This window comes from Erithacus rubecula, assembly GCF_903797595.1.
Source record: "Erithacus rubecula genome assembly, chromosome: 16".
Taxonomy (NCBI): Eukaryota; Metazoa; Chordata; class Aves; order Passeriformes; family Muscicapidae; genus Erithacus; species Erithacus rubecula.
Genome location: NC_136668.1, coordinates 6,110,593 through 6,134,518, shown reverse-complemented (window position 1 = coordinate 6,134,518; position 23,926 = coordinate 6,110,593). Strand labels below are relative to the sequence as shown.

The 23,926-nt window shown below is 39.7% G+C and overlaps 1 protein-coding gene across 4 annotated transcripts in view; it reads left to right on the top strand.

The window, feature by feature from the left end:
* SLIT3 (slit guidance ligand 3) overlaps positions 1-23,926 on the top strand; it is a 463,958-nt gene that overhangs the window by 5,102 nt on the left and 434,930 nt on the right. For all 4 annotated transcript variants that reach the window (XM_079319922.1, XM_079319923.1, XM_079319921.1 and 1 more), the window contains 2 exons: positions 16,082-16,153; positions 18,728-18,799. In XM_079319922.1, the coding sequence (XP_079176048.1) occupies positions 16,082-16,153; positions 18,728-18,799 (144 nt within the window). The remainder of the gene's footprint in view (positions 1-16,081; positions 16,154-18,727; positions 18,800-23,926) is intronic.

Below are 23,926 nucleotides of genomic sequence, written 5' to 3'. Positions count from 1 at the left end.
TTCTGTTTGAATGTGAAGCATGAGCCTTTGTGTTTTTCCTCCCATTCATGCCTGGTTATCTCCCTGTCTGTTAGCAGCACATTATATATGTATAAAAGCTTCTTTGGAGAATTTAACCATGTTTGAGTTCCTGATGAGTTTATGTTTGGTGGCTTAGGCTCTTGTTTAATTGATAGCTCTCCTGTGTTAGTCATTGCTTTGTTTTGTCTTTCATTTGAAGGATTCTTTACCTTGCTAACTTGATAAAGCTTCCAGGACTAATCTGTTCTGTGCTTTGTCTGAGCAGCTAAATTGAGTGTGTCCACATTTAGGTGCAATTTAGAAGCTTAGTCATCTGCTTACTCCTGAGTTTTCATGTGGTCTGGGGTTTCTGTTACACAAATATATTATTATGGTGGTTTTGGCCTAGGTGCGTGGAGCTGCTGAAGTTGCACTGGCTTGTAATAAGTCTTCAACTTCCTCATTTCTGTCTCCAAATTAAATCTCAGCTCCTGTCTTGAATGATTCCATATTCCTGCAGAAGGCAATGTTAAACACATGCAAATATAATTATGTGACTCTTACACTGACATTCTGCTTTTCTAGAGTCCTTCCCACTAGGGATTACCACTCATTTGTTTGTAGTAATTGTCTCCAAAACCTTTCTCAGATATTTTTTCCCTGGGTCATGTGTCAGTAAGTGGATGTACATGGCTTTGGCTTGGAAAAGCTTGCTCTTGGAAGGACTGCTGCTGGGAAAACTCGGCTGAGTTCCCTGATTTAATGGGGATACTTCCCTTTCCTAGTGCAACTCTGACTAGTAGTGCTTGAGTGGATGTTGGCACAAACTTGGGTAGGATCAGTCTGGTGCTGTTAAATTTGTGACATGGTTTTGAAGCAATGGGAGCAGGAAGGAGGATGAAATTAGCTGTTGTAAATTGGTAGCTGCAGAAGCAAGTAGTGGCCATTGTCATGTTGCCTGTATTTATTTGCACAAATTTGGATTAGATTTTGAGATGAAAGAGACCAGGCTACTTCCTGCAGAACTTTTTAATGAGCTTCTCTGAGACTATTTGGTTTATTCATATTCTTACTTCTGCAGTTGAGTATTGATTCATGCAAAGGAATTAGGCCAAAGCAAAATTGCCCTTCTAAAGAGCAGCTGCTGTCTTTTAGGAAGTCCTAAAATACAGATGATGAGGATTGGTTTTATATCCCTAGAATTTGTGCATTGTATGGGTTCGAGGAGGCATGTAGCCAAGAATACAGGTATTACCTTTAGGGATGTAAGGCCAAAAAAAAGTAAATCCTAATACCTTTTATTGGCATAGTAGTTGTATAAACTCCTTGTGTTGTGCACTGTTGTTTGACCTTCATAGTGAAAACTACCTGGAATCTTTTGGAATGTCACTGCCAGACTACAAGAATTTCCAGTTGTGTTTAAAACAAAAGTAGTTTGTTCTGCATGGACATTGACTTCTGGTGTTTGTTGTTTGTGTTTTCAAGAGTATTTAGACTATTCCTCAACTTCCACAGAGCAGAGAAAAATGATTTTCTCACAGAAATCTCACAAGTGGGGATAGTGATAATAGGGGAAAAGAGCTTGTCTCTAATAAGGATATTCAGTGAATAATGTCAGTGACTCCTTACAGAGAATTGAGCTTGTTTACTGCAGAGACTATTCAGAAGGCTTAAATCAGGATGTGCTCCCTTCCAGCAACTAACAGCTCAAACACCTTGAAGCTTCATTTCCCAAAACCCTTGATAAAGTTTATGTGGTGCCCCTCATGCTTGATTTCCCACAGCCTGGCAGGGAGCACCTGTAGGAATCCACCCACTTGTGGTCCCCAGCTCTCTGAAGGGGCTTCTTTTCCCTGTTGGATTTATTTTCCACTCCTGCAAGACAAAACAGTGGTGTTTGTCCTTAGGGAGGAGGAGACACAGCAAGCTTATAACCTCAGGTGAGGAAGGAAGATAAGTTTGGGGAGCAAAGCTAAAGTGAACCTCAAGGGGCAAAGCTTTTTGAAGAAAAATGATGTTGTCAGCATGAAGGAGAATGACTGACTGCCAGGGAGGTGTGGCAGAGGCTCTTTCAGGTGATTGTCAGTCTATTTATAATCTGCATTCCTGCTGCAGGAGTGCAGATGGGAGCAGTGGTGGTCAGGAAATGTTGTAATAGAGGTCACTTCCCTGTGCTCTTGTGAGGGACAGGCTGGTGGAAATGTGCCTCCTGTCCTTGGCTCCTTTCTGCTGCTGCTGGGGTCTCAGGAAGATTCTAGAAGCTCTCATTGATTCAAGCATTACAGCATAACATGATATGGATTTTGATCTAGGACTGTTGTGGTGACTCCCATCCCTCTTATGTTCACTGACAGCTTTTGTTTGTCAGTGTAAAGTTATATAAATTCTACATTTTTTTTGTTTGTTGTTCAAGTCATATTCAGGATAACAAAGGGCTGGGTTCCAGTCATATTTGGGTTGCAATATGGTCCAGGCTGCTCTGTTTTCAGTGTTTTCTAAGTCTTTTCTCCAGAGATCTGTAATGCTTTATTTCCAAGTCTGTTTTCAGTGTTTCCTAGTCAGACATGTCATCATTTAAGATCTCAAATGGATCTTGTCAATGGCAAGAACTGCTTCTTCCCCATTAGCAAATGGCCTTGTAAGCAGCTGACAGTTTGTCTAATGGTATTAAATGCATCAAAGATAAGGGGAACAGGTCTGTGCTCTGTACTCAATAAATTTGAGATTGAGTTGAAGGCTATCTCTACAGAAAAGGGAATTTAAGAGGCTGATTCTTACCTCTTCCAGTTATTTTCAGCCTTCCCCCCCCCCCCCCCTCCCCCCGAAACTGAATCTGGTCTGTCAGAATAAATTTTTGTATTTCACTTTTACACCATCTGTTTGATGGCTGCAATATATGTTTTTAATCTTATGATTGATAGATTTCTGGAGCTTGCAATTAGATTTTTACCTTTCTATTTGTGATGTACTTCTTTTTCTAAGACCCTAATCTTGTCTCTCAGGTAGAAATGAGAATGTAGCCACTGGTTCAAATCTCCTTTGCTGTCACTGGTGAACATGAATGTGGTTAAAATGAGGCAGAAAACTCAGTTTTAAAGGTGGTCTTGTCTTGACTATCCATTGACCAGTCTTCAAAATCTATCTGAAATTTGCTTCTAAGTTGATTATAGAATTGATGTTACCCAGCAGTTCATTTTTACCTGTTTTCCTCAATAGTTGCAATACTGTTGCAGAAATAATTCTTAGCTTTCTGTCAAAGGGACTCCTCAGGAGAGTCCTGTGTGCCTCCTGCCTGGAGGATGCTGTGCCTGCTTTATTCCTGCTCCAGCTGCCTGGAGAGGGCTCAGCCTGGTGGAATTAGTACCAGAGCAATGACAGAGACCCAAACACCTGTAAGTTTTTTTGGATTCCAGGCAGCACTGGGGATTTTGGGACCTCACTGTCTTCCCTGTTCACCCACGGTCAGTGTGATTTGGGGCAGCAGTGTTGTATTTAGCAATTAATTGGAATCAGTGTTGTATTCAGGAATGAATTACCCCTCCTCTGTGGTGTGGGGATACAGTGGTGACATTGTGCTGTGTCTCTGCATCCCAGCAGTCACTCACAGCAGCAGGACACAGGAGCTGCCTGCAGTCCCCCAGGGTGTTTTCTCTGCACCTGGCCAGCTGTTTGATTCTACAGAGACACAGATTGCTGATTCTGTTTCAGGCAGGGCTCCATGGAAGGGGAGGGTAGAGTGATCTGGAGGTCAGTGATTTGGAGATCAGTAACCCATTTTTAATAGCTTGTCAACATGCTTGTAGAAAATGTCGGGAGGATGGTGATGAGCTCCATTTCTGATAGATATATTCTTTTCCATTCCAGTCTGATGCTGTTTCTTGAGAGGAACAGTCCTTGTTTAAAAAGAACCAAACAGTGTTGGAGTTGAGGACAGTGCCTGCTGTACTCATCAGTTCTGTTTCATCTGCTTGTCTTCATCCCTTTGCTCTTTTTTCTTTGCAGACAATCCTTTGGGAAATCTTTGTTTGCACACTGCTCAGTATGAAGAAATCTTGAGCTATTGTATGGGTGCTTCTAGGCATGACAACAGAAATGGTAATGAATTTCATTTATAGTGGAGCTGAGGTTCTGATCTCCAAGATCACAGCACTATCAAATGCAGTGTTTAATGTCTGTCTCCAAATTTTATTTCAAGAGCTGGATTCTGTCAAGGTTGGCTGTTTCAGTGGGGAGAGAGAGGCACAGAATGGAGGGGAAGAGTGTGGAAATCAAGTTTCTCATGAAATGTGTCAAAAGATAAGCATGTAACTATTAGGAAAATAACATTTTGATAGCAGAAACAAGGTGCATGCTTGTGCATACTAATAGTTAGGGACTATTCCTGAATCCTTGGACTTTTTTTTCCTTGGTCTTTTTCCTTTTCTCCTGTGGCAGGTAAGGAATGTGATAATTAACTGGTGCAGAATACAAGTGTTAGTAGACTGTGAAGTGTTACTGGTGTATGTTGTTGTGGAACCTAATAAATAATCCTGAAAGTTTGAAATGATACCACGGGTTGAGAGCCTTCCACACTTTCACAGGTCAGAGTAAAACAAAGTATCTTAAGGCAGTTTAGCAAAATTGTGCTACTGAATTGTCATCTCTGACATTTGCTCTGGGTGTGCACTGGGCAACATTGAACACTTCTTCAAATATTTTAGCAGCTTTTTAAGCTGCAGTAGTACTTGGTTGTCTGCCTGCCTAAGAGGGTTTTCAGTGCTAGCATTAAATGCAGTGTCATATGTTAAAGATATCACCCTAATGAAAGGACTTTGAGTCACTTGGAAGAGTTTTTTTTCTACAAACGATTTGTCCCAAAATAGAAAATATTCCAATTCTTGATTTCAGTTATCCTTTGAAGATTACCAAAGTCTTGTCCAAAACCAGAAGACTCTTCCTTAGAATTTTGTATAATGTTACTTGGGATGTGCTGTTTTATGCAAGGTGAAGGAACAAAGAAATCCTGCATTGTTACACTTTCCCTATCTAAGAATATAATTTAAATTTACATTAATGATTTTTTTGCTCTCCCAATAAGGAAATAGCAAACAGCAGTTTGCCCATTCTCTCTGGTTTAGGACAGAGTGTGTAGCATATAAAGTTCACATAACAGATGTGATCCCAGGACATGCAGCCCATTAAAGTAATCCTGCATATGTATGCACTGCTTGTCCACAGCAATGTATGGGACAGCAATGTTTAATTAAAACAGTTGTGTTGTTTAAATATGACTCTGAGAAATTTCAGCAAGGAGAAGATGAGTCCAGAAGGCAGCTTACGTGCCTTGTGCCTTCCTGTTTGTCCTAAAGCAAATTTTGCCTGGACTTCAGTGGGAACTTGACCCATGGATTTTCTCCAATTTTGTCTTTTGTCTGTGTGATGGTTTTGTTTAGACTGGGGAGGCATTATATTAGGAACGGTTTTTTTTGAAATGCTGATTTTGGCAAAACCTGGATGAAACATCTTTGTTTGGGGAGGGCAGCAGTGCTTACAGCATCACTGAGCAATGTGGGAGCCTCTGGGTCACAAGCTTGTGTGAAATAGTTGTAGAGTGGTGAGAAGAGGCCCTGGCAGTCTCATCCCCTTGAAGTGGTAGAGCTGGTTAGAGATGGGGTTTTGAGAATACAGCTGGGCAGCAAAAAAGAGAACTCATTGTGAGGGAATGGTACAGGGAAGCAATTGTACATTTCTGAAATGCCTAGATAAATGCAGCAGGGAGGTTAGCTGGAGACCAGAAAAAAAAAGGTGAAGGAAAAAAAATAAAAAAATGGAAGGGAAATTCATGAGCAAAGAGAACTTGTTTTCCAGAAGTGGAAATAGATACTGAGAAATAAAGCCCTAAGGGAAAGGCTGGTTCTTCAGAGAGAAGAAAACACACATCTGGATATAAGTTTCTCAGATAAGAATGTGAAAGTGTAGGAAACAACCCAATGATCCCTTGGAGCTTTGAGTTTTAATAGATAACATGTGAAAAGGCAGCAGAAGATAAGGAGCAATCAGAAGTGTTTTATGGATTTTTGGGGGTTTGTTTGGCATTGGTTTTGGTTTTGTGTTCCTTTCCCCCCCCACCCTGGAAAGTTCTTTAGCTAATTGCTTATGAAGTCATTTAGAAGATGAAAATGGATTGTTCCCAGTTGATGTTAACTTCATTTTATAGAACAGATAATTTCCGGGTTGGTTCTTTCATAGCCCTCATGTATGCAGCAGGGTTAGTGCAAAGTGGTTTTGTAAGCATGAAGAGTTTCAGTAACTTGAAACTCAAATTTCTGTGCAGAGGCTTTAAGAAAACTTGAGTTTTGTGTTCATTTAGAAAACATTGTGAAATCAATTCAGCTTTACTGCAGCAAGTAAAAAACCAAAAGTGGGATGAGAATGGAGGACGAGGAAGGTGGGAATCTACTCAAGAGTGAAGAAAATTGCTTGTAAATTGCTGCAACATCTGGTTGCTAACATCAAGTCAATACAACCCTTCCTTCAAAATTCATTTTTGTTGGGAATTTTATGTATTAGAACTGTCCTACACATTTTATTGCAACATTTTGGCTTCCTCTGCTCCACAGTGGCCTCTGTAGACATGTTACGCTCAGCGTGGTGGTGCTAGGAATGAATAGAATTGGTGAAACTGGATGCTTTTTACATTAAAAAAACAAAACCCCGAACAGCAACAAAAAGAAAAACCCCAAATATAAACAGAGATCTCTCTTACCTTTCCAGGAACAGATCTGGGAAGGGTTTCTAGTCTGTGCATGTCTGAAAGGGAGCAGGGTGATGAAATCAAGGCTTGGTTTTCATGCCAGGCTTCACTAAAATAATTTGCTTGTTCGTAGAATGTCTTTCCAAGTTACCAAGAATTTACAGCAGTCAGGAGCAGGTGTGAAATATTGCAAGTCTGAAATATCAGGTTGTCTATATTAGTAAAGAACACCCAAACACTGCAGTTTCTTCACTGTGATCTATTCAGTTACACACCACACTGTTAAGTGAAATGCAAAATTAGAGCAATGTGTGTTTTGCTGAAGTTTGCAGGAATGCTCTTTGCCCAGATGAGTCCAGAAGTGTCAGACATTGAAGTACAGGCACATCTCTGTTCATATCCTGATGAGATTGTCTGTGTGCTAGCTGGCTGAAAATATGGCCCAGAGAATGCTGGACAAGGTCTAATTCCTGCCTTAGTGGCAGTCTGAGCTTTGGAATAGCACTGGGCTGGTCTGACCACCTGAAATCCATGTAAGCAGCTGGTCCTGCTGGACATGAAAGAAGAGCTACAGTGGTAGGAGATAAGTAGGAATGGCTAAACAAGATCAAGAATTGAAAAGAAGTAAAAAGCAGTGACCTTTTCCATGTGCAGTTTTTAACCCTGGGTTTTATTTTTTTTAGTGTGAATTAAAATTATGCTTGAGCTAATCTGACACGGAACTGTACTTTTCTTGATGATGTGCACTTCTTCATATTAAACCATGTTTCTGTAGCAGCTGTATTTTAAAGTATTTTCTATTTTTTTTAAGCTTCATATTTAAAGTTTTCTGCTATTCCCTGAACTCCCCCTGAAACAAAAGACAACAAATACTTGTTTTACTCTTTTCCTTTGCAGAAATGTAGAATCATGGAATTGTTAAGGTTGAAAGGGACTTTGTGAGATGTTCTGGCTCAGCCTCTGAACAAAGCAGAACATGGAATTCATGTCCCTTTGGGTTCTGAAAACCAGAAATTGCCTGCTGTAGTATTTTCAGTGACTTTCCCAGTACCCAGCTGAGGCTGCTGCTGACCAGCCTGCTCTTTGCCATATTGTGCTTTTGAACCTTTTCAGGGCAGAGGTGGTACTTGCCCGTTTTGGAGGTGTCAGGGGGAGGCTGAGCTGTGTCAGCCTGATCTCTGCACCAGCAGATGTGTCCTGTCTTCCTGCAGGCTTGTTCAGGTCAGGAGCTCTCAAGTGATGCTTTATTTGATCCTCTGCCACTCCTGGCTGTTTCTCTCCTCCTTGACCACAAGAACATGGGAGACTGTGCTGGGAAAGGCTCTGAGCACCTCAGTCTGTCACTGAACCATCACATCTTGTTTATGATTTTATAGCTAATGATCTGCTAGGAGCTTTTCTTGATGACCTTTGCCAGCTTGAGCTCCAGAGGAGCTTTCACTTTGCTTAGACCATCACTTGAGGTTTGGGCAGTGTTTCTGCACCCCTGGGTGCTGTTTGTCCTCATCTCCAAGTGTGCACTGGCGCACGAGGGAGGGCCAGGACAACCTCCATCCCTTTTATTCTTCCTGCAGTGTCTCTGTCTTCTACCAGGGCACAGGTTCCACTGCCAGAGGAGATCTGGAACTCATCAAGAGCCAAGTACAGGACTCTGGGGACAGAGGTGAAGGACACAGGAGTGTAAAATGTACTGTTCAACATTATGCTGTCAGCATAACGATTCCTCTATGTGGATAACAAAACCTTTACACTGTAATAATTAGACAGGAATTCCTGCAGGCTGAGACAAACATGTATTTCCTTGGAAGAAGCAGATTGCTTGAATTACTCAATCCATTATGCTGCTTTTTGTGGGCCTTGGTATGACTTCCACTGCTCTCTGCTGTAGGGAATTCAGCCACTGCACAAGTTGAATAAGTTAAGATCTTTTTTTTTTTTTTTTTTTCTGGGTATTTCTTAACATTTGTAGTTTGCCAAATAGTTTTTTTTTCTTGTTTTTATAAAGATGAGGGCAGAAGTGTGTTGTCTGCAAGCAGTTCCAGATCATTTGGACACTTAATGTGTGTTCTTAACCAAGCACTGCTGTAATGGGCTTGAGAATGGACAGCTTATTCACAAAATGAGGGCACTTAACCTCGAAGGTCCGTTTTCCTCATTGTTCAGACAGAAAGAAAACAATCTGACTCATACCTGAAAGCCTTCAGTAATCAGAACAGAGGCTCTAACCTTTTTTGAATTAAAAGCTGTCGTGTAGGTGCATTGCAAAAACATTATGGACTGCAGCATGAGATTTGCACACTCCAGCTATTGTGTGGCTGTTTAATTGCTGTTTAAATCTTCCTGAGGACTGAAACTATCCAGTGTCACATACATGGTATCCAACAGCTGCAGCAAAAATGATAAAATGTTGAATTGTGAGTTGATTGTTCCTCTTGAGTGAGATGTCCACATTGCTGGATCCCAGTATTGCTGTGTGCATCTGTGCAGTTCTTGCTGCAGCTATGCAGAATATTTAGAAAGAACTGGGGGTTGTGGCAGGGCTTTTTTCTCTCCTGATGATTTTCCACCAGTGGCTTGTTCTTACTGCAGATCAGGCAAGGGGGTCTGTAATCTCTGAGCTGCTGGTTATAGTTTGCAGTAGGATCTCCCCTTAACCTTTCTTTAATTTAAGTTCAACAAACCCAGGTGTCTCAGCCTCTGTTCAAATGTCATCAGACAGCTTCCTCATAGTCTCTTTCCTGTCCTGGAGAGCCTGCACTGACCCAATGTTGCAGATGAACTGTCTAAACATCCACAGGACCAGACAGCAGTGAATTCTTTCAAATTCTCAAACCCCTCTATCTGTGGTTGAGGTGGCCTTTGCTGCTTCAAGGGGCACTGCTGGAGTTTTGGGGCACAATGGAGACTTTGCTGCAAAGCATCTTCCTGCTCATGCAGTACCTCACCTGTGATTGTTGCAGGAGTTTGTTTCCTCTCAGATCGAGGGCTTTGAATATTTTTCTTCTATTGAACTAAATGATGTGAAATGTTCAGAGAGTGCCAGTCTTTCTAGAGCTCAGTAGAAATAAAAATAAATTCTCATGCTCCTTTGCAAAGTCAGCTGTTCAGAAAAAAAAAATAACTTGAGTCTTATAGAGATGAAATGTACTGGTTTTTCTTTTTTTTTTTTGAAATGGAATTACCTCAGCTGAATATGATTTTGAAGTTTTTGTCTTTCTTTAGAAGTGATGTTCATACTTGCCCATGTGATTTGGAAACTAGTGGAATTTGTGTATTTCATAAAATCCAGTCTCAGGAATTCATTTCCTGCATTGCAAAACTTGAGATGAAAATATGTTCAATCTGAAGATATGCAGATTGTGCTGCCAGAGGGCTTTAGGATAGTGTTATAATTGAGTAGTTTATCACAGGAACTTTGAAGTTATTGGATTGAAGGCAAAAGAGAGAATTGCCAAGTGCTTTCTGGTGGGAATTATGGTCATTTAAGGTTAAGAGGCTGGTGGCAGTTCATACCCATTAAAGAAAATTAGCTGCACAGCAGAGGTCCTGGAAAATGGTTAAAATAATAAAACAGATACTGGGGGTGTGAGGACTGGAAAGGGTAGCCAGAATCTGCTGTGTGGGTGCATTCACACATGGGGGTGGATTTTTGTCCCTCTGGTTTTAGCATGTTCCCAAACCAAAAACTAAAGCACTCCTAAAGAGAGGAGGCTTTACTGACCAGCTTTTTGCCTCCAGCCCTGCAGGTAGCTTTCCTGAAAATCCAGGTTTTCCTCATGGCTTAAGTTTCTGGAGTGCAGGTGGTAGCCAGCTCAGGGGTGAAAAAATGCATTGCTGTGGAAAATGCAGGTTTCTTCCAGCTCAGGTGCTGTGTTTGAGATCGTGGTGATGGGGTGGGGAAAACAAAGCACAGAAACACTTGCAGGGGATGTCTCAGCTGTCACTCAGGATGGTTTGGGCTGACAAAGTCCTTTAGCAGTGCAGTGGCACAGAAAAAAGCTCATTTCTCAGGGCTGAGGGCTACTTCAGTTACTTGGAGGAATTGGGCTAATGAAAAACATCAGTAACTCCTTAGGTCCAGAAATCTGGATTAATTCATTATCACTTGAATTTTAGCTCCCATTTTCAATGTTGATTTACCATTTAAAATAAGCCCTTTGGAATGTGGTACAAATTAATCATAGCCAAGGGTGTGTGCTATCACTTCAAAACAGGTGCTCTTAAGTTTCCTGGGAAATTATTTTTCTTCTGTTCTTCATGAACATTTAGAAGTTGCAGGTGAGGTTTGTTTTGATGGGAATTCTAGATGGTGTGTTGGATCCTGATCTGTTTTTAGGGGGAATAATAGAGGTTTTTATTAGTTCCTAAGCTTTGTTCTGTGACATGCAAAATTGAGGCATTCCTTTTTGGAAAATACCAAAAATGAGGTGAAGAGAAATGCATTTTCCCTGTAGATTGTGGGTGTTGGTTGAATCAAGATTCCTTTCAGAGTGTTGGGTTCTGGGCTGATTTGTTTGTCCCTACTGTGACAAATGTTTGTAGCTTTGAACTGGTGTGTGGTAACCACTTTGAAAATGTAACAGGAACAGAAACTAAACTTTGTGTTTGAGGTTCTGTGACTGGAAATGAATATTTACCTTAGTAAGGAAGCAGCTGGACAGGAAAGAATCCTACTGCTGTTTAGCTTAGGTAAGAGCTGTTTTTTGAAGTGTATTTAATTTTTCCTTAAATACAGTTTCCCTACTGCTCTTTTTGAGATGAGCTTCTCTACTGCTCTTATTGAATTCTTTATTGATGTAAATGAAGAAATATCTGAGGACTGTAATTAAGTCTGGTGCTCCTTCTCCTTAGATAGCAGGGTTTTTTCTGTTTTCCATGGATTTTCATTTTGTGTAATGTTGTCTTAGGTTAAAGACAAATCATATTAATTAGATAATAAATATTTTTCAAGGTACTGCCCATCTAGGACTGTTTGTCACTGAAATGCAAAATCAGCTGCCATGAAATTGTTGGGCATCAAGTATTTGCAATTCTTTTGTTGGGAATGTCACTGTTTGCCAGATGGACACCTGAAAATTGTCCAAAACATACAAATTTGTTGTTCTTGAGCACTTAGTGATAATAGATGGCCTTTAACCAAATGCCACAACTGTGTTCTTTCTAGAAAGGGAACTAAATTTAGGCAATTTCTTTTCTGATCAAAAGGTAACAGATTTAAGCCTAAAGTCTGGTAGTTTTCAGATCAGGAAAAAATGTTTGATTGGTTGTGGGTTTTTTTGTTTTTGTTTTTGGGTTTTTTTTTGGTTTTTTTTTTTGTTTTTTTTTTTGTTTTTTAAAGCACAGAATAGAATCTCATCTTAAAGCAAATACAGCATTTGTAGTGAGAACAACAGAATGAGTTTTTTTTTGTGCCCATGAACTTGTGAAGTGCCCATGTATCAGAGACTGTTAAACCAAACCATTACAGAATTGTAGAGCTCTAAAATGAGCAGCTGATTGAAAGACCCCAAATTTATAGTCTGGATTGACCTGGGTATTCTCAAGATTCACAACTATGATGAGGGCCCAACTTCATTATCCAGATTATCTTGGATATTCTAATGGAAAGAGGGTTCGGATGGTAGAAAAATAACCCCTGAGTGCAATAGGAACTTGCTACAATCTGGTAGTGTTTCTTTGAAGTTTGTATCCTTGTATATAAAAGGATTTGAACGTTGTATCAGGTGTTTAATTTATACATCTCTACTGAATCACTGAGCTGAAGATTGTGCAAGATGTGCATCTGATTGCTGTTGTTGTTGGCCCTTGTTTAAGGGCTGCATTGCTGGTTGTGGGGCTGATGAGGTGTCAGACTCAATCCCAGTTTTGTGCATCAGAGGGGAGGGAGGCTCCGAGCTGTCCAGGATCAGGGCTGGGTTTGCCAAGGCTGGAGCAAAACTGTGAAGAGACAAGTGGATTTACTTCTCCAGTCATTAGCTTGATCCAGTTCAAGGAGGAGGGTGGGGGCTGACAACAGCATCCGGATGTTTTGGAAGAGTTGAGTGGTTGAACAGAATAATTATCAATTGAAATGTAGCAGAGGAAATCTGTGCACTCCTGGCATGCTCCTGGGGATGTTAGTGCTTTAAGACATTGAAAAGTCTGTCTTAAATTCACTTGATTGTCTTTACAGAAGAATGAAAGATGAAGCAATTCAGAGGAATTATTGCAATGAAGCAGGATTTGCTCCAGTTGCTCCGAGCATCCCTGTTTGTAATAAGTGTGTACATTGTGTGACTCAGTATTCAGCATCTACAAAATATGTGTTGAATTAAATTGTTATTAGAACATAGCAGGATATGTTTATGAGTAAAGCTCCCTTAATAGCTCATCTGAACTCACTTTCATGATGTCTTATACCATTCTAGTCCAATTCATATTTCTATTCTCCCTGAAATAATTCCTTCCATGTCTGTTTTCTTAAAACTACCACTGTAGCTGTTCTATGGTTAGCATGCTTTGGCATACAAATCATGCTAAAATAAATTAATCAATTGACAAGGCAGACCTGATGTCAAGAGCTTTATCCAAGCTGGTACAGATGTAATTTGTGATTATTTTTTTTTTAATGGAATGATAATCAGCTTTCCTGCTGACACTTCCGAAGAGACCTGAATTCCTTCATGGAGCTTTCTTGGATGTTTTTAATTGATTAGACTGTCTTATTTAAATGTGAAATGTCCAAGAGTAGTAGCTGGTCCTCTGGGAGAGAGAGAGATGTGTTGAGTAGGATTCAAGATCTTCTTGGCCCCACATACTACCCAAAATTAAGGAATTCAGCACAATAAGAATATTATGTAGAATTATTTCATCTGGATATAGATACGTGTTGAAGTGAAATATAAATTAAATTTGCCTTCATGGTATTATTTTCCTCATATCTTAGACCTAAATGATTTCTTTTCCAAGAAATCTGTTTAGTTCCAAGAGTCCTTTTGAACACTGATGTGTTTGAAAGCCAACCAAGATTACATGTTAAGGTTTAGCTCTTTGTAGTTGAAACCCACTAGTGAGCCCATAATCAGCTGCCAAACTTTATAAAGGAAACATAAAATATTATGTTGCCCACAAATACCAGCTGTAAACCACTAATGTCTGCATTAGTTCAGTAACTTCAGAGTCACAAAGTTTAATTGACTAATGGGGTAACCTGTGGCAGTCTGCTGCTTTGCAGCAGCTTTAGACCTACTGTGAACAGGAGGAGGAAATTTTACGTAGTTCATCACAGTTTTAGTCTGTTTTTCTTCAAATGGCAGATAAGCCTTGAGGCAGAGCATGCTGGAAAAGGCAAATGTTCAGAAGGTAAACACTGTTTTTTAAAACAGACAGAGGCAGCAGTTATGGTTTGAGAAAGTGGACTTCATGAGGAATGTTTCTCTTAAGGTTAGGACATGGTGCAAGTAATTGGAATAACAGAAATGGAAACCTTTCACTGAGACACTAAATGTTGTAAGTGATTAATAGGATGATTGATATTGTGTATACAGGATAGGCTGTGCCAATCTGCATGAGTAGAGGAAAAAGCAATCTCAAGATACGTGTTGATCAAGGAATGTTAAAGTCTTTCAGAGCAGAGAGCTGCAGATTTCCCCAGGGGAAGAATGCTGAGCGTTCCTGGGGCTGAAAGCAGAGAGGAGCTGTGCTTGTGTGGGACTGGTGTCCCAGACTGGGTGTGGTGGAGAGGCTGCTCTGTGGATGGCAGGAGTGGTGGTTCTGCATGCCCTTGTTGAAGCCAAGGAAAGCTGTGCTGGGATCAAATCTTACCAAAATACACAAAAACTGGGGCCATGGACACCGTGTTGCTCCATGTCCCTTGGCTGGCTCCTCTCTGCCTTGGGGGATTCCAACCAGCTTAATGCTGTGTTTTGCTAGAGCTTCTCTGAGATAAAGGGAAAGCTTGTGATGGAATGCCATGAAAAGCAGATGGGGAACAACATGCAAGTCAAACACGAGCTATTTACACGTTGCTTACTCCAGACGTAATTCTTTCCAACATTTCTTGCAATCAGCTCACTGGCACACCAGTGAGTAGTTAATGATGCACCAGGGTAGAAGAACTGAACTGAGAACAGAAGAGGAAATTAAGCTGGAAAATCTGAAAGATGTAGGCAGTGATTCAGAGGTATTCTCGGGGAAAAGCCTGAGTCAATCAATAGGATAAAGACAAATGGAAGAGAAGGGCTGGTATGGGCAGTGAAAGTGCCTTGTCCAGGCTTTGTGGTTTCTTCCCTCCAGTGAACCTTTCAAAATACAGCTGACATAAGTCACATTGGGGTACAGGCTGTCTTGTTCACATAACTGAAATATTCCCCTCATTTCCTTATCTTTCTCCTTACTTTCTATCTGTGCTTGCCTGACAGGAGAATGTTTCTTATATTCTACAAATGTCTCACACTAAGATGCACAAACTAGATCCTATAGTTTGTAAAATCTGTTTATAATCCGTTTTATGATGCAAGGATTTTATTGGTATTATTTTGATGTCTGTCAATAACCATTAGAAGTAGATTCCAATATTGTTAAACACTTAATTCTGTGCTCTAGTGCATCACATACTGCTTCAGTCCAGTTAAGGTCTTTCTTATATGTTAGACTCATTGAAAGATTGATGTCAAATGTTTCAAAAAGTTATGCCAAAAATATTATACATTTTGTGTCTACATGCCATATTTTTGATGGCATGAAGACCAGATGTTTATCTTGTCCCTGTTGGATAGGGAGAAAGGTGGAGAGGACTGAAAACCATGAAATATCTGGGGTCAAATAACAGGATGTGCTCAGCTGGCAGAACTTTAGGGGTTCTTGGCAAAGGCAGGTCTAGAGAGGAGAAAATGGCAAAGCAGGTCCTATGGCACCAGTGAATATTTCAGTCATCTGGGTAGGAGCACACTAAGCAGTCACTGAAATAAGTTGTCCTCTTTTCAGGCTCTGTCTGGCCAAAGTTTCTGCAGCAGATTGGACTCACTTGGGTTTACAATAACAAATTTGGGGCTCTGTACTCTTGTTTCAGTTTTTGTGCTAATTGAGTCTTGGATATACAGAATTGTAGTCCAAGGGGGAAAAAAAGTATATAGTTAGCACTGACACTAGAACTAAAAATGGGAGAAACTTCATCTGTGAGAACAATATGGAGGAGGAGGAAGCAAAATGCATCAGGAACAATGACTTACTTCTTGAGATTTTAATGCAAATGTTTGTTTATACAGTTTGAGTAGCTGGTGGGTGCTCCAGTGATGCAGATACTGTCTGCTAATGGAATTGTGGGTGTCATTTATAATGTCTGAATGCTGCTTTCTTTGTCCTCTGCAGGGATCTAGAAAAAAATAACATCACAAGAATCACAAAGACGGATTTCACAGGGCTGAAGAATCTTCGCGTCTTGTGAGTACAAAACAAAACTTACCTGGTTTTTACTAAACTATTTTAGAGTGCTACTACTTAGAATTTCCATAATCCCAGAGATCAAATTCTAGTAGTTTTGACACATTATTCAGTTGTTGGTATTCTTTTAAACTAGGCAACCTGAACAGTTTGTCATATGAGACAGTAAAATTTAGCTCTACCCTGAAGTAATTTCAGAGGTGTTCATTTGCTTCTTACTAGCTTTGAATAAGTCATGTGGCAAAGACTTTGGTCTGCTTTGCAATCACTCATACATACATCAATTATCTTGAGGCACTAGCAAATAGGACTTTCACATTTTGGCTAGTGTAAGGTACAGTCCCATTATCAGCATTTTGCATAGTATTAAGCAGAAGTTGATCAATGCTAGCTGTAGAACTCGAACACAAGGAAACTGGTGAGTTTTTTTTGGTCTAGTACACAGTCATAAATACAAAGATTTCAGGTGGTGCTGTCTCACATCTCAGTGTCTGTCAAGACTTAACCATCCCTTGAACAAAATCTGCAGACTTTGTCATTCCTGGTTTCCTGTTTTCTCTACATGAACCTCAAACAACACCACTAGGTTAGTGATGAAAATTTTTCCTCTGAGTATTTTCTAAAGCCCCTAAAGCTGCTACTGTTGAATTGTTACAGTTCTTAGTGATAATTCAGGTAATATCTAAGTCCTGCTAAGGAAAAGGTGACTCTTTGCTCCAGCTACCTTAGCACTTGTGAACAAGTTCTCATACACTAAGAAAACACCTCGAATCCATGGAAAGACTTTTTGTTCTTGTGGTGTTTCTCATCTCCAGCAGAGGATTTGTTTTGATTTCCTTGGCTCCCATCCCAACTGTCAATGCCCTTTTGGGAGTCTATTAAAATACGTGTTCTATACTATATTTATACCAGTAGTTGTTTCAGTTTGGTTGGCTTTTCATAGTGCCAGGCATTGCCTAATGCTGCTGCAGTCTTTTATGCCTTCAGGAAGAACCAAAATGTACAACTGCCATATTTACATGGGGCTTTTTGTCCTGTGTTCATTCCAGGTTTATGTATTTCATTTGCTCAGACTTTGAGTAGTGTGGTGTCTGCCACAGAAGTCATTGGGATAAAACATCCTTCAGACTTTTATTTGGTTAATCTTATGGTATCTTCATAATTCTGTTACTAAACTTGTATTTTTCCTTTTTGTCCTCCCTTCCCTATTTGCTGGGGGATGTAGTGAGAAGACAGAAATCCCACTGATTTCCCAGAAATCCCAGCCTGTCTCAGTGTTCCTAGAAAGGCAGCCTAGTCCTGTTTGCACTCATCAGGATGAGAACTAGGAACAAGTGATCTGGAAACCCATAGCCCTGGACAGGCAGAAAAAAATCCTCCAGTCTCAAGCAAACAGCACACATTCAAAATGCTCCTTGGTGCACCTTCTCCTTTCATCCCTTACAGCTTCATCCTTTTCCTCACACAGTGTTTCCTCCCTGCCTTTAACAACATGACTCTCTTGTTCACATGCTTGAGTTTTGTAGTTTTATATTTCCACCTTCTTGGTGTTTTCTGTGGGTACTTTCCTGCTGTCTGTGCCCTCAGCTCCTATCCAGTCAAACAGCTCTGAGCATCCTCAGAGCACTGAGGGCAGGAGTGGCTGCTGAACAGGCAAGAATTGTGTTTTTCCCTGGCCTTCACTGGGTCCAGACTGCTCAGAGGTGTTTGCACAGAATGTTCAGAGGTGTTCAGTCTCTGCATGAGTGCTCTGGCAGAAGCAGGAATGGGTGTGTGCTGGAGGGAGGGAAAAGGTCACCTCACATGGGGCTCTTGGAATCTCTCTTTCTTAGCTTCCATTTCACCTATCAAGAGCATTTCTGCTGTGGCAGAAATTTTGACATTTTTGAATGGCAGTCATGCCCTGCACACTGTAAATCAGAGAGAAGTCAGCCTCCTTTGCTTGTAACTTATTCCAGAGTTGGTGTCAGGTGGTGACAAAAGCAGGATCAGCCACAGTGGAAAGCTGGACCTGACTCAGGTGTTTGTGCACCCTGTTGTACAGTGGGGCAGTAGATTTGTCACACAGCTGCTGCTCCTGAGGGGTGGAACCCCTTTGGAGACCTTACAGAGGACTTGTATCATTCAAATACATACATAAAAATATCTATTTGTATTTGAAATCAGTGCAGAGCAGAGTCTGGACAAAATAATACCTTGCCATTGAGTGAATTCCTATTGTGGGCTGTGGAAGTCAGTTATCTCAATTTTGGCACACAAATTTCCTAGAAAGATTAGGAATGTCCCAGGAATGTCACTGCCAGCCTCCAGACAGGCACCTTTCTGAGCAAAATGTGGTTACAGAAGTTGAGGAACAAAAACATTTACCAAATGTGGAGGTCAGGAGAGAAATTTGGAGTCAATTTCCTGTTAGTAACCAGGAGAAACTGTGCTCCTCTGCCCCAGTTATTTTAACCATCTCCAATTAAAACTGGTATTGGTACTTAGGTGAAAAGCATTTTGATAATGTTTAAGGAGAAGTGGGAATGCTTTTATATATTTTTTTTAAACTAACTGGTATTTCTGGAATTGCAGACACTTGGAAGAAAATCAGATCAGTGTGATAGAACGTGGAGCTTTTCAGGACCTGAAACAACTTGAACGGCTGTAAGTATCTGTATTTATACCCCTGGAAAAGCCACAGGCTTTGTACCTCACTGTTAATGACCCATAATATGTAATGATAATAAAATTAACTTTCTTTGAGAAAGAGATGAGTACTTGCTTAAATTAAAGTATGCTCTTAAACACAGCTGAATTTATGTTACATGATAGCTAATACTTGAAATAAAGTGTAGAGTGGCTGCCAAGAAAATAGAACTGGCAGTGAAGCCAGAGTCTCAATAGCATCATCAAAAGGACATTATCTGGGCAAAAACTGGTATCTGGGGGAAAGATTTTTTTTTTTTAATAATAATTTAATGTTATTGTGTATTTCTGTATTTTATATATGTCTATGTTGATGGAAATTGCAGTTTTCTCCTTTGAGAACCACACTATTTCTAAAACTGCCTTTATATTATATTTAGTTTTCTGATTAGCTTCATTTCCTCTGAGGTAGCATAATGCCAGTGATAGCACTGGATCCCAGGGTATCATGGAAGACTTAGTGGAGGAGGGATTGTAAATTTCCTCAGCTTTGATAGCAATTAAGTTCTTTTCTTTTTTGGAGAAAGTGAATATAAGAAGTCTCTTAATCTGGAATCAATTTATAGGAAACTCCTGGCCCTGCAGGAGTACAAATTGAAATATTAAAAAGGTCAAAGTTAATTCTGCATCCAAATGCTCTTAGCTGTGTGTGCTCCTTATCATCATCATTAATTCTGTCTGCTTATGGTGGGAGCAGGACAAAACCTCTGTAAAACTGAAATACCTTGGAGAATTATTCTTTGTTAGAGGTAGGTGACCAGAACAATATCACAAGCTGGTTTGGAATGCAGGCTTTTTATGCTTGATTGGTAACTGTTATCTGCAAGGCATTTCTTGTAGGACTTGTTATTTTCCCATTGATATTTTCTAAAGCAGCTTTCAAGAGTTAAGTGCCCACTAGCAATTATTCAAGAGAAGTCTGGTGTATTGAGCTAATGCTGTGCTAAAGCTGTTTCAGATGATCTCAGGATTAGATTTGCATTTGAGTTGTTTAATGAGGGCACTGAACATTTAAAATTAATTTACCCAATACTTTTATTGTGAATCAGAAAAAGCTCCATCTATGGCAGTAAGGGAGATGAGTTTTATATTCTGATTATAGCAGATTTTACCTATATTCAATTAGAAAGTACTTTCAGGTGCAGAGTTTTTCCATAGCTGATTTATATAAAAAAAACCAAACCTCTAGCTTAATTTTCTAAAATTAAACATAGCCTGACATAGTACAATATTTTTTTCACATTGTATATCATCTTGAAGAGTCAGTATCCTAACTACCAAGTCCTAGTTTTAATCTCATTTTATATACATTTGTACATATATATAAATAGGTCTTTCTCATACTTTTATTTAGATAAAGATTCATGTAGTTTTCTCATATCTATATTTAGATAAAGGTTCACATAATTAAATTTTGAAAGAGTTTTGAGAAACTTCCAGGAGAAAGGCTGGCTATTGGTAGGCAGAACCCAAATTCAAATGTCATCTCTGCAGAGCCTGCTCTGCCAAGAACTGAAAACAATATATATTGTGAAAGCAGAAGGCAGGAAATATGATACCTTTAATAGTGTCTCTTTAAGTCTGTGATGTTTGAAAGTTTCAACTTCTTTTTTTCTTCCCTGTACAAACTCTTAACTTGGCCTGTTAACCATACTGCATCTCTGCTTCTCTTTTAGGATTGCCTGTCATTAAAATATTTCCTAAATTAATGTAGTATGAAAGGGAGGTCTGGAAACTTGCAACTTTTTGGTATTTTAGTTTAAATCACTTGTAGGACAAAACTGTAAATCTGGGTTGTTTTTTTTTTTTTTTTTGCTATGAGTCAGTAGGCTTTGGAGAATGGACTATGGAAAGTTTGGCGTAACTTACAAAGGCTAAATTGCAACATTTTAGGTAATATTAAAGCTATTTTATTAAGTATTGTCAAACATTGCAAAATGTTAATGAAGAAGGTATGTTGGTTGCATTTTCAAAAAAACCTGGCTTTTTTCCATTTAATTTATTTCAAATAGCAAATAAAAATCACTTACATTGCTTCGATTTTTGGAATAATATTCTTTTTTGATCTATTGAAGTGGATGCAAAAGTAATCATTAACTTTATTTTTAAACAAAGCAGCTGCACTGGGTCAAACTTTAAAGAACAGGAGTAATTTCTATTCCTGGCAAAATACCACATAAAAAGGTTTTCATTCAAAGTAATAGTGGAAGTATGTTCCACTCCTCTCATGGTAAGCATCCAAAGGGCTTAAGCTCAGGTGAATGCTGGAGCTCACTTTAGTTTCACTTGTATGGACACTGAAGCAGTTCCATCATTATCTGAGCAAATTAGCAAAATTTTGTTTGATGTGTTCTGTAAAAGTAAACTTTAAATAAAATTTCTTTAGAGCTGATACCCACTGCTGCCAAACATGACATGGGGGAGACCCTCCAGTTATTTGGATTTGAAGTAATTTTTTTTGTTTTGTTTTTTTTTTTGGTGAGACATTAATGCTTAAAATGCAAATAAAGGAGAACATTGTCAGAATTTAATATTGGCTCAGTAAAATTTGACCACATCAATTGAAGAAAGAACATCATACAAGATATCTTAAAGTGACAGACAGCACAAAGCTGAGAAATGAATTATTGTGCAAGTGGAAGGTGGAAGTCTCTTCTTTTTTTGGCATGTTTGTACTCAGCACTTGAAAAATGCAGGAATCTAACCTGTTGTCTCATAGCAAAATTCCATGTGTTCTGTGTAAGTTCTGCTGAATCCTAAGATCCAGAATCCCGAGAAAGACCAGTGGTACTCACCACAGTGGAAAAGCCAAAATGTACCCAGTGCTTTTATTGCAGCAAGGTTGTGCAGCTTTATTCTAGAACATAAAGATTGGTGGTGAGGTAGCTGACCCCTATTTTTGATTTTAGCATTTCAGTTTTATGCTTTGCTATTAACACTCTGCAGGATTTTAAAATAAACTATTATGAGATTTCACGTGCCAAGAGGATCAAGAGGCGAATTGGTGGGTCTGAAAGATGAACTGACATTTCTTCCAGAGCCAGATGTATGTCACACATTTATGTGAAAAATGAGGCAGGATATAAGACACCAACGGATCCTGACTTTTCCACGGCCAACTGCCAGAAATTGTCACGTAGCTCTGTAATCTTCAAAAGAATGGACTTTGGCTGATGGCTGCTTCTTTCTACTCAAATTAGTGTCTTTAGCAAGCATAAAAGGTCTCAACATCTGAAAACACTAAAACGGTGTTTTTGTTGTTTAGGGGAGGGGGGAAAAATGTATAAGCCTGGCCAAATCAAATCTTCTCAAAGTTGGGAAAAATAATTAGCTCTAAGAAAATAGCAAAAAGCTAGAATCCAGATTTTAACCGTGGTATGGTTTTGGTTTGGTGTATGTGAAGACAGAGGTCAAAATGGAAATGACATTTGATTCTTAACTGCAGTGATGCTACTGTGCATTGAGTCTTTGTAAGCAGCTTCCCAAATGCTTGATTGAGGTATTAAAGTGTGTTTATTTGGCACAGTGTACTGCAAAATTGCTGTTAGTGACCAAAGATGCTAAGGAAAAGAATAAATTGTTATGTGGTGCTTCACAATCTGGATTTCATAAATTGAGATTGAACAGGCTTTAAATAAATCATGTAATACAAAAAGCATCTTCCACAATTGCCATGCTGAGTGGAGAGATTGGTAGGTGCTTCAGAGTAGCTGGGAAAGTAATAAAAGCACTGGGCAGCTCTTTGCTGCTGTAAACAAAAGGCAATCCTTGGCAGCATGCACCAGTGCAGTGTTTACACAAGCCTTGCAGCGTGTGCAGTTTGGGTGTTTCTGCTGGAGCTGCATGCACTGCACATTTCCCAGGCCACATGGATCTCTAAAGATGTCACACAGTTCAGATGTAACCTTTCAGAAGAAAAAGCCTTCTTGTTTCCAGTCTCCATTTTCCTGTGACATGGTGGGTAGCACATCCCACTGGAAATCTGTGCTTATGGAATGCTTATCTGGAAATAGAGAACAAAAACATCCTAAAATGAATTTAGAGTTGTGACTGGGTATTTCATCAGTTTTATCAATTGCTTATTTCCCTCTTGCTGCCCCAGCTACCACAGGTGAGTTGATTTAGTACCAGGTTTGCTGCCAGGGCTGCTGGAGGTGTCTCTTTACACATTGGACTGATGGATTTCTCTGCTTTCACACCAAAGACAGCAGCATCCCCCTGGCTCCTGAGGAGTTGTGTGTGGCATGTGTCAAAACCTGAGCTGCACTTTCCTGCTGGGCAGAATTCCTGCTGCAGCAGCTGCATGAGGAAAAAACAATCCTGTGGTGTCCAATCCCAGGTCACAGTCTGGGTGTCAGTGGTGCCATCTTTTGTACATAGGGGAAAACATTTTCTGTCAGAGACCACTTGTAAACTGAACCACGATTTGTGGGAGCAGGTGAAGAACAGACAAAACTGAAATTCCCTTTGTGGAACTTGGAGGTGTGTTCTGGTCTCCTGGTTAGAAGGATAGATCAGTACTTAGTTCTTCAATATAAAACTCCTGGTTGCATTGGCTGATGCCTACAAATTTAAGTAATATTTATTCATATTGATTAATATTTAATTAATATTATTAATAACATTTTCCCCACATCCTCTGCGAAATTATTTAAGTCATAAAAGAAAGGAGTCCTGTAACCAATATCTGACAAAGTAGTCTCTCTTACCTTGTATTTTCAAGCAAATTTAACATTGCTTTTCAAATGAGTGTGTGTGTGTGACTGTTTATGTTGTGAGAAGTCCAACATGCAAGCCAGAATGTTTTGGGTGGGAGAATCTGAAGGGGTGTTATTGGTTTTACTCCTGGATGCTGATGGGACAACCATGGAGAATGGAGCACTTGGTGCTGTAGAATTTTTCTAGGGTTGAGTCCCTTCTATTCATTTTTACTCTCATGTCTGAGATTTTTTTCAGGGCTTCTCTTTCAAACAACATCTCTGAAAAATACATGATAAATTCATTATTTTATTTGGAGGGACTAATTGTTTTAACTTGTATGGGTAGTCTGACTACTTTGTTCAAGAACTGTGTTGATTTGGAGTG